An 11,139-nucleotide genomic window follows, 5' to 3' on the forward strand; every position below is an offset into this window, starting at 1 on the left:
CTAGGGAGAAGAAATGAGCCAGAATGGAGACCAATGGGCAGGCCCTGGTCCCGTGGGTGGAGGAGGGCAGCTCCCTGTGTTCAGTCAAGTCCATGGGTCACCCACTCATGTGCCTTGGAGGATGAGTACCCTCAGCATTGATTAGGCATCTGATGTGTCCATGAGGACAGGGCAGACGGAAGAACGTGTGGTTGCAGCTCCCGTGTGAGAATGTGCATCTGAAAGGGGGGAAGGACCAGGGGGATGACCAGTTGGAGGGGAGGGGAAGAAGCCCCCTTGGGTTGGACCACCTTGCAGTGCTACCTGGAGCTGGGAGTTCCTGAGCATGATCAGGGTGCCAATGCCCTCCTTCCTTCCCTTGCTCTGTTTGCTCCTGGGTCATTGTGTACTGGGTTCCCTCAGGGAAAAACAATGGAATGAAATCCACGGTCTCCAACCAGGCTCAGGCCAGATTCTCAGCTCCCTGAGGTCCAGCTCTGACCTGTGACCCTTACGTAGGACATGGGTCTTGCATGGGAAATGGCTGGGTGAACCAAGGTCCGCCTGTTCTCTAGGAGCTGTTCAAGAAGCTGCTGCCCCATCAGTGCCTGGGCTCCGTCTGGTCCAAGCGCAACAAGCCTGGCAATGAGCACCTGGCACCCACAGTCCGGGCCACTGTCGCCCAGTTCAACGGTGTGGCCAAGTGTGTCATCACCACCTGCCTTGGCAACCCAAGCATGACAGCCTGGGACAGGGCCATGGTGGTGGAGCACTGGATCAAGGTGGCCAAGGTATGCAACGGGAAGCCCAGCCGAGGTGCTCTCCTGAGTCTCGGGCACTGCTCTTCCCTTGATCAGGTCTCAGGGTGGAAGGCCCTGGTCTTTGCCCTAGGGACTGTGCAGTCCCTAGGCTCTTCCGTCCAGGGGCATGCTGACCTCGCCTTGCATGGCCCCATGCTGGGATGCTCTGTTTCTGCCTGGCTCCTTCCTTGGAGTGAGGTAAAATCTTCCTCCTCCTCTGGGCCTCACGTGTGCCCTTCGGCAGGTCCCTGGACAGCGGCTTCCTCCAGCAGGAGCACTTTCCCCTGAGGGGGACTGAAGCTTGAGAGCCAATCAGGTGCCGGCTCCCCAAGTGACAGCTCATTCTCTTCCCTCCCCAGGCCTGTCAAACCCTGAGGAACTACTCGTCCTTACATGCCATCCTCTCGGCTCTGCAGAGTGTCTCCATTCACCGCCTCGAGAACACGTGGGGGAAGGTTTCCAGGTGAGTAGGCCTCTCTCCATGGAGGGACCAGGATGGACAAGGGAGCTCCCAGAGGCTTGTCCTCTTCACCGTCAGGCAGCTTGGACCTTCTGGGAGGCGGCAAACCCCGACTACAGGACCTGGGCTGGTGGGTGCGTCTCTCAGCCTTCCTGGTGAGGAGGCCACCATGCCTCCCGCTTTAGATATCAGTTTTGCCAAATGTCCCACACGGGGCTGAGCTGCATTAAATCTCTTCACGTGTTTCCTTGACAGCCACTAAGCTCTCTGCCCATTTGAACCCCAAATTGACCCAAACAGCGTTTCTCAATGAATATGGGAAGGGAGGCCCAGGACGAGCCACATGAGAGCTCCCTCCCATGTCCTACAAAGACCTTAGTGCTCAGAGGATCCCAGAAGAAACCCTCAACCAGGCAGGTTGACACTCTGGGGTTCTCAAAGAAAAGGCACTCGCACTCAACCCAGCCACATTATTCGTCCATTGATCGTGCCTCCCTTGCCTCTCTTCAGGAAGCCATTGAGGATCTTTCAAAAGCTGTGCAGCAAGGACACCGCACAGGGCAGGAACCTGCTCGTCAAGGTAGCCTGGAAGGTGCAGGTCTGGAAAGAGAGGAGGGGTGGGAGGGAACAGGGTCCTGCGAGGATGAAGTCGGGAATGGTCTGAAGCATTCCTTGGGGAGGGGAAGCCTTTGGAATGAATGTGGCGACAGCCTAGGTGAGGATGCCGTTGGCGGCGAGGGGGCAAGCAGGTGGTGTCCAAGCAGACTCCCTAGCCTACACACCCTCTCTCTCTGTGTCGACAGCTGGTCCAGGTGGGAGCCTCTACAAACCTGGAGAGCCCAGAGGACAGACCTGTGCTCAGTGATGGGGTTGGGCTGGGTTGAGGGCCACAACAATGATGAGAGTAATAGGACCCTGAGTCCTCAGGAGACCATGGGAGATAGGTGGAGTTGTCACATTTCCCGATGAGAAAACAGGCTCGGGGAGGCCAGGCTGCAAGGTCAAGTTCACACATGGAGTTAACATTGGAGTGAGATTGTTCTGGAATCACTCACGGCCTGCTTCTGGATAAGGGGGCCTCAGGATCAGTATGAGTTAGGTCAGATGTCTAGGTTCTGACGTCCAAGATGGTGGGGGCAAGTGGCCTGAGGGTATGATGGTCTCAAGGAACTTGTCCTTGGCCCTGCAGGAGCGACCATCCAATAGATTTGCCGCCCTGATGATGGCCCTCCGGGGAGCCCAGAAGAGGATGCAGAAGAAGGTGAGTGTGCCTGAGGCCCAGGGCCTCCAAAGTCAGAGGAGGAGGAGGGCTCCTCCCTGAGGGCTGGAAGCCTCCCAAAAAGGAAAGATCAGGAAGGGGGGGGGGTCCTTCCCACTCCAGCTGCGGCTCCTGGGGCCACAGCTTCTACAATTCTTATTTCAAAAGAACCAGGAGGAGGGTCCAGAAAGGTCCATAGAGAATGGGTTTTGCGGGTGGGGAGGGACCGACCTAGTGCTCCATTCCCTGGCATTTTTGAAAAGCAGGCCCTGAAGGTGATGAGGAGGAGTCTGATGTTCTGGGGGGGGAGGGGAAAGGGAACCCGTGGGGGGAGGCTGCTAAGGGTCCTAGGCTGCTCCACGTGAGCCCCTGGGGTGGGCTAGGAGGCTGGAGCGTTTTCAGTGGAGGGTCCCTGTGGACACCAGCGAGCAGGGACTCATCCCAACCCTCCCCCTCATGACACAGGGTGTCGTGCCTTTCCTTGGCACTTTCCTCACCGAGCTGGTGATGTTAGATACCGCCATGGAGGACTATCTGGAGGTGGGTGAGCCTGAGGATTGTGGGGGAGGGACCAGAATCCAGAGGTTTGGGAGCAGAGCGCCCCTGTACTGAGCCCTGAGCTCTCAGGACTCGGCAAACCTCCCGTCATGACAGCCGCACGGCTACCCTGTGAGCCTGGGGGCTGTTGCCCATCTCAGGGATGAGCGAGGTGAGGCTGCAGTTAGGCCACGGCTCCCGGTGCCGAAGACTGGTGAAGCAGCAGAGCTTCCTGAAGGCAAAGCTGCGTGAGGTCTGTCTGAGTGGACCTCAGCCTCCCCCGGTGAGTTTGCCCGTGGGGGGAGAATGAAGTCAGGACCCTCCACGTCAGCAAGCACCTCAGTAGCCGCAGCAGCCCCTTCCTGCCTGAGGCTTCGGCCTCCCCTACTGTCTTCCGAGAGGGTGGTGCTGCAGGGTCCCGACCTGTAGCCAGTCCATCTGCCCCATGTCCTCCTTTCTCTGGACCCCAGAGCCTGGCCTACATCCCAGGCCCGCTATCTGTGTATGCACGGCCCCCTCACGGGTCCTGGCCATGGTGCAGCATGAGAAGGGATGGGAATCAAGTGCTCCTAAGAACCAGGGGCCTCATTCTGATGGACTTTGTCTGCATTCCAGGGGAATGAGATCAACCACTACAAAAGAAATAAGGTGAGCATATGTGGCGCTTCCCGCAGGGAAGGGTAGGGAGTGGGCCTCAGAGATGTCCCTGGGAAGAACATTGCTTGGCTCCATGCCCTCCACCTCACATTTCCTGGGATCCCTTGAGAAGAAAGCAGTGCAAGTCTCATCCCGTTAGGAGATGGGGACAGAGCATGGCATCCAGGAGAACTTCCCGGAGGAGGGGCTACTGATATTCACCTCTGAGAACAGGTGGAGACCAGATGAATCTGCAAGTAGGAGGGTGGCCATGTGTGCCAGGACCTGGGATAGGTCCCCGGTCCCGCTCCTCAACTGTCACCAGGCCCTCCAGCTCCCCCCCCACCCCAGGCTCCCTATGCATCCTGTGCTTCTCTCTCTGCTCAGGAATACCAAGTCATGACAGACATCATGCTGCTCCAGGTGGCTGCCGAGAATTACACCCTAGAGCCCGAGGATCCTTTTTGGGCCTGGTTCCAGGCTATGGAGCCGCTCAGCGAGGCTGAGAGGTGAGGCCCATCAGGAGCTGGGTCGGTGAGGTTCGGGGTGGACTCTTTCTGCTGGCCACTCCTGGGATCCTCCTTCCCTGGGCAGCCTCAGGCCTTGTTGCCGGGGCGCCAGACTCCAGCTGTGGGCAAACACTGGCAGGGACTCTTGAATGGAAGCTCCTGGGCAACTCACAGGTGTCCCTCTGTCCTTAGCTACACCCTGTCCTGCCAGCTGGAGCCCCGGTCCTAGCTGGTCAGCAGCACTCAAGAAGGAGAAGAACTGGCCGCAGTCAACCTCAGGGCTGTGCAAGTGTCTAGTGGCCCTGCAGGGATTCCTCAGCAGCTGCATCCTTGCGCCCATTGTCTCCACACCCCTTCCCCCCATCTATTTCCTTATGTAGGGGGCACCATTTAGTTGTTTTAAATAGTACCGTGATAGATTTGCATGTTAGGAGATTAAAGCCCTTGTTTTGTTTTAGAGCCCATGTGTGTGGTTTGGGTCTTTTACTTCCTGCAGTAATGGAAAACTTGCACAGACTCTCATATTCGTTCCTGACCTAGGAAATCTTCCAGAGTCATCAGCTACTGTATGTGGGAGGAAGGAGAAGTGGCAACCCTTCTCCCTAGCCACTGGAGGGCACCCCAAAATCCCCCTTACTCGGAGCATGGGTCCATTTCAGTCAGTGAATTTGGGCAAACAGCAGAGACAGCCCCTCAGAACTCCTGAGATTTAGAGGTTGCAGGGACTTTCCCAGGAATAGCAACAACCACTGAAAGTGGGAGTCTTTAAGACTTGTACGCCCCAGAACTCCTTCCTGCCCCAGGACTGGGGTTGCCTTTCTCCACTCTAAGGCCAGGAAGACTGTGTCCTGCTTCTTCCATTGAGATGCTTTTTTAGTTTTGTGTTTGGTTTTGGAACTTGTCGTATTGTAGTTCAATCTCTGGAACTGCATCAGCACCTAGTGGGGAAAAACACGGAAGGAGATCAAATCCTGCATGTGAAGGGGACAAAGGCAGAGGAAGATAATTTGCAGATGGACTCAGGGCAGGCAGGACTTTCCAGCCTCAGTCTCCCCGTTGGCCATTTACCAACTTTGGAATCTTTCTGGGATTCTTGTCAATGATCTCTGGATTCCCTTTCCTGCTTGTTTTGTGTGTTGGGAGAAGATGGGAGGGGTACCTTAAAGGGCACATCTGAGCCTGGTTCCATGAACATCTATGCTGACGTAGGAGCCAAGATTTCCAGCCTTCGTGCATCTCCTTATGCGGTTCTTCTGAAGCAGCAGTTCCCTCCAGGCCCCAGGCTCTGGGTCAGATGCACAATAGCTACTGTTCCCTGGCTGGCATCTGAAGGATCAGGGATGGGTTCTCTCTTGCCAGGATAATGGGAATTTTTTTTTAATTTTTTTATTATGTTTTGTTATTCCCCATACAGTACATCATTAGTTTTTGATGTAGTGTTCCATGATTCATTGTTTGCGTATAACACCCAGTGCTCCATGCAATACGTGCCCTCCTTAATACCCAGCACCGGCCTAGCCCAATCCCCCACCCCCTCCCCTCTGAAACCCTCAGTTTGTTTCCCAGAGTCCATAGGGGAAGACTTTTTTAAACAAACCCAATTTGATGAGTTTTGACACGTGTATATACCCATGATAATGAACATAGTCATCATTCTCAAAAAATTCCCTGATGCCCTTACAATCCTTCCCTCCCCCAACCATCCCGTCACCAGGTAATCACTGGTCTACTTTCTGTCTGTCTGTCTGTCTGTTTGTTGGTTTATTTTTATGCAAGGGTGCTCTTTATTTTTTTATTTAAATCCAATTAATTAACATATAATGTATTATTTGTTTCAGAGGTAGAGGCCAGTGATTCATCAGTCTCATATAATACACAGTGCTCATTACATCACGTGCCCTCCTTAATGCCCAGCACCCGGTTACCCCATCCCCCACCACCTCCCCTCCAGCAACCCTCAGTTTGTTTCCTATGATTAAGAGCCTCTTATGGCCTGTCTCCCTCTCTCTCATCTTGTTGTATTTTTCCTCTCTTCCCCATGATCCTCTGTTTTGTTTCTTTAATTCCACGTATGCATGAGATCATATGATAATTGTCTTTCTCTGATTAATTTATTTTGCTTAGCGTAATCCCTCCAGTTCCATCTACATCATTGCAAATGGCAAGATTTCGTTTTTTTGATGGCTGAGTAGTATTCCATTATACATACCACGTATATACATTCCATTCCATATATACCACATCTTCTTTATCCATTCATCTGTCAATGGACATCTGGGCTCTTTCCATAGTTTGGCTGGTGTGGACATTGTTGCTATTAACATTGGGATGCAGGTGCCCCTTCGGGTCACTATATTTGTATCTTTGGGATAAATACCTAGTAGTGCAATTGCTGGGTCATAGGGAAGTTCTGTTTTTAACTTTTTGAGGAACCTCCAAATTCTTCTCCAGAATTAGGTACCAGTTTTCACTCCCGCCAACAGGGCAAGAGGGTTCCCCTTTCTCCTCATCCTTGCCAACATCTGTCATTTCCTGACTTGTTAATGAGGTGGTATCTCATTATGATTTTGATTTGTATTTCCCAAGTGATATGGAACATTTTTTCATGTGTCTGTTGTCCATTTGTATGTTTTCTTTGGAGAATGTCTATCCGCGTCTTCTGCCCATTTCTTGCTTGGATTATTTATTCTTTGGGTGTTGAATTTGATAAGTTCTTTATAGATTTTGGATATTAGCCCTTTATCTGATTAAGACATTTGCAAATCTCTTCTCCCACTCCATCGGTTGTCTCTTGGTTTTGTCGACTGTTTCCTTTGCTGTGCAAAAGCTTTTCATCTTGATGAAGTCCCAATAGTTCATTTTTGCGCTTGTTTCCCTTGCTTTCTGTCACTTTAGGTTAATGTTGCATCCCCTAGAATTTTATATACACGGAAACAGGATGGACAGTATGTCCAGTATGGTTTGTTTTACTCACCCTAATACTTTCCAGATTCACCTTTGTTGTGTGCACCAATAGTTTGTTACTTTCCATTGTTGAGGAATATTCCATTATATGAATATACTAAAATTTGTTTATCCATTCACCGGTTGATGAAAATTTCAGTTTTGTCCAGTTTGCTTTTCTACATTAAGCTGCTATGAGCATTCATGTTCACATCTTTGTATGGACATACGCTTTCATTTCTCTGGGAATGGAATACCTAGATCGAATGGGAAACACATAACTTTTTAAAAAACTGCCAAATTATTTTCCCAAGTGGTTTTACACTTCTATCAGCAGACAGCACGGGATGGGGCCACTTTGCCATCACAAGCGGGAAACTGTGAGACTGGACCCTAGAGCTTCAGGTGGGGGAGCAGCCTCGAGAGATGGGCCTTAGCCAGCCTGACCCGAAGTTCGATGAGTGAGTGAGTCTAGTCTTTTTTTTTTTTAAGCTTTTATTTGTTTATTTGAGAGAGAAAGAGATAGAATGGGGAGAGGAAAGTGGAAGCTGGGAGAGAAAAAACAAAGCTGAGAAGATGGGAGAAGTGGGAAATCTCCAAGGGCAGTCTGCTCACCTTGCAGACACCGGAAAGCGGGCAGCCTTCTGTGCTGAGCACGACACAAAATCTGCAGAGAGAACACTGCTTTCGTGGGGATTTAATACTGATAATGACTTTTGTCCAGCCCACGATAGAAACAGGTCCAGGGGAGCCCCTGCAACTGCATTGTCTTTGCTAAACCAGGATGCACTGCCTGTTCACCCTGGAGAGAAGGTGAGGGAGCCTCCTCTGGACTCAGAACTGGTCCTCCCCTCCCCCGCCCTGCCTTGGGAGGCTGAGGAGCTCAGTAACTGAGAGCACAACTTTGGAGCCACACGAGCTGGGTATGAATCCTTTCTCTGCCATTTACTTGCTGGGTAGACTTGAGCTGGGTAGTCATCACCTTCTGGCCTCAGTTTACCCATCTGGAAAATGCATTTAATAGCACTTATCTGATGAGTTGTGACAATGAAATGAGAGAACCAATGGTTTGGGGCAGAATTTCCCAGAAAATGTACATCTTTTCTTCTCTAGAGGCTGGTGCAGGTATGTGGGTGCTCTGGATGGAGGCTAACTTGAGCCCCAGCTGCAAGTTTTCCAGGCCAAACGGGCATTTCCGGTCAGGAAGATGGGAGTTTGTCCCCGTCCGGGACCTGCTGAGTGCTGTACAGGGAAAGGGTTTCCCCTCTGTGTGTTGGGGGGGGGGGGCGGGTTGTGAGTAATGGGAAGTGGGTGTGTGGCCCAGACCTGAGAGCAGTATCCCTGGAGAGCCCCACGGGTGAGGTCCTGGGGTCACTGCTATAGGCGGCTTAGCCCCTAGGGCTGAGCCTCTGGACAGGGCCTGGAAGAGGTCCAGCTAGTGTGCCCTGTATCCCAGGGACCTGGAACGCCATGGCGGGGCAAGGAGTGGGGAGATCTGTGTGAGCAGGTGAGCAGGAGTGGCTGGGGCACCCCTAGCTCCAGCTGAGGATGAAACCACACCTGGGGCAAATCGTTCACATGTCCCCTCAAAAGAGCTGCATCCACTGCAGGCACTACTGGGGGGCATGACCCTTCCCCCCACCCAGAGGAGTTAATAGTCCCACATTCCAACATCCCTACATTAAATTCCTGTGGGAAGTGAAATTTCAAACATATTGTAAAACGTCCATCAGCAGCCTAGTTCTGAAAGTCCAGAATGTTCCCTCCTGGGCAAGGTGCACATGGTGCTTGTGGCCCATCTTGCTTTTACGCTGGCCAGAGTTGAAGGAGGGAATCTGGCTTCTGGTCCCTCAAATTGTCCCTCCTTTGTTATGCTTCCCCTTTGAGCATCTTCCCTAGGGGTGCCCCCTGGCCCCTTCCCTTCTGCTCTTGCAGCCTCCCCCCTCCCCATTTCACTGATGAGGAAGTTTAGACTCAGAGAGGTAGAGCAGTCCCCTTAGGGCCACTGGGCTGTCACGTGGGGGAGCTGGGGTTTGAACCAGATTGGTCGGACTCCTCTCTCTGTTCTTCTGCAGGGTGTCCCTCTTCCCTGACCAGTCTCCTGGTTCTGACCACCTGAGGGCCAGCATCCCCGGAGGGCAGGTGGCACACCCATACCTCCCAGTGGCCCATCTTACTGGATCTTCGAGTGCCCCGGGCACCAGTTTCCTGGATCCCACTTTTTCTCATTCCAGTTTCTCTGTGTGGATCTGCAGGCTGGTCAGCGCCTTGATGTGGGCAATAATGTGGGCTTCGGTGTGTCCTTGGTGACACCAGCTTCTTACCGCCCACCCTCTTTACTGTGCACCCACCCCCAGTCTTAAAGTGTGCTTCTGTTTCCACTATGAGCAAGTCCCTCCTAGGGACAAGCCCTCATCAGACTAGGGAGGTGGGAGGGTGCTTTTCAAGGAGGAAGTGCTCCCAGGATGCAGCTGCTTTGCCAATACACAGGAAGCCCTTCCTGAATGCTTCCCACAAAAGGTCAGCACTCAGCCTGTGTGGCGCAGTGCAGGAAGGGGAGAAGCCGCATGGTCTTGTGTGTTTTGTTTTTTTATGTGGGGTCTGAGCGTAGCAGAGGCTGCACAGGGAGAGGGAGGAGTGCATGCTTTGCAGTGGGACAGACTGCAGCTTTGAGCTCCAGCCCTGCCACCTGTTCCATCGCTTGCATTTTTCCTTTGTCACGGTTTTCACAACAATAGAATGAAGATGATGTTAACATGCCCGTGCTGCAGGGCTGCTATGAGGTTTGGAGACTGTGGACACAGCATCTGACCCACAGAGCTGAGGAAAGTCAGCTTTTATTAACACTGCACTCTGGGCGGTCCTTTGAATGATGGCCCCTCCATGATCAAGATGAACAGTAACCTGTACAGGAATGCTATTGCTACCCCATGATACTTATGGAGGGTATATTGTGCCAAGCACTCTGCCGAGTGTTTGACAGGAACAGTTCATTTTCTCCCCACAACAACCTAAGGTTATGGAGCTTCTCTGTAACCTCTACTAACAGATGAGCAAGGACGTTATGCCACCTGCTCAGTGTCTGACCCTGGGGAACAGTTGAACTGGAGCCTGGGTCTGCTTCACTGTTCATGGACTCCTGAACCTGAGCTCTTGGGCACCACAAAGTATGCTCAGGGGATGAGGAGGGTCTCTGCTGCACAACCTGCTGCTCATCTCCTCCGTCTACCTTTCGTCCTCTTTGTATCTGTTTGCATCACTTTTTGTCTTGCCCTTTCCTGATTTTCTGCTTTTATTAGGCAGAGGAATAATCAAAGCCGGCCTCCAGAACATCAGTTTTGAATGCATCATGATAAGGTTGAGGTCATCAAATGTGTCAGTTATCCATGGCTGTGTCACCACGCTAACATCTAGGGCTTAAAACCACAAGTATTTGATTTGCTCGTGATTCTCTGGTTGGCTGGTTGGGGCTGAGTGCATCTCCACAGTTGTGCTGGTCTGCCTGGGTCTCTGGTGGCCGCAGCTGGCTGACTACTTGGCTAGGGCTGGGTGGTCAAGCACAGCCTCACCCACGTGTCTGGCAGGTGGCAGCTTGTCAGCCAAGGAGGATCTGTGCTCTTCTACGCGGCCTTCTCACCAGACCTGCTTGGACTTGTTTAGAATCAGGTGACAAGAAAGCCAGACCATCTCCTGCAGCTTCGGCTCAAAAGTCACACCACATCCCCTGTGACACATTTTCATGGTCAAAGCAAGTTACAAGAGCCATCCACATTCAAGGGGTGAGTGACTGGATTCAATCTCCTGTGGGGAGCAGCGTCAACAAGTTGGTGGCCATTTTTAGTCTACCAAAGCGCCCCCACCGCCCTGCAAAGATCCCCTCACTATAATCCCCTTTGTCCCTCCACTCCCTTCCCTGACTCCCACTCCCTTCTTACACTTTAAATAACAGTTTCTTACTTCCCATCACCCAAAGCTGTACTCAGTTACTCCACAATATCTCATTATGTGCCAGGGACC

The 11,139-nt window shown here is 52.3% G+C and overlaps 1 protein-coding gene across 1 annotated transcript; it reads left to right on the top strand.

Annotated features, from left to right (window-relative positions):
* The first annotated feature begins 2,968 nt into the window (after positions 1-2,968).
* On the top strand, positions 2,969-4,621 carry LOC123803624 (ral guanine nucleotide dissociation stimulator-like). The gene is made up of 4 exons (XM_087860469.1): positions 2,969-3,317; positions 3,650-3,682; positions 4,058-4,179; positions 4,372-4,621. The coding sequence occupies exons 1-4, from the start codon at positions 3,198-3,200 to the stop codon at positions 4,406-4,408; spliced, it is 312 nt and encodes a 103-aa protein (XP_087716595.1). The 5' UTR covers positions 2,969-3,197; the 3' UTR covers positions 4,409-4,621.
* The last annotated feature ends 6,518 nt before the right edge of the window (positions 4,622-11,139 follow it).

The sequence above is a fragment of the Ursus americanus genome, unplaced genomic scaffold (assembly GCF_024610735.1).
Source record: "Ursus americanus isolate L20-20 unplaced genomic scaffold, mUrsAme1.1.p SCAF_65, whole genome shotgun sequence".
Lineage (NCBI taxonomy): Eukaryota > Metazoa > Chordata > Mammalia > Carnivora > Ursidae > Ursus > Ursus americanus.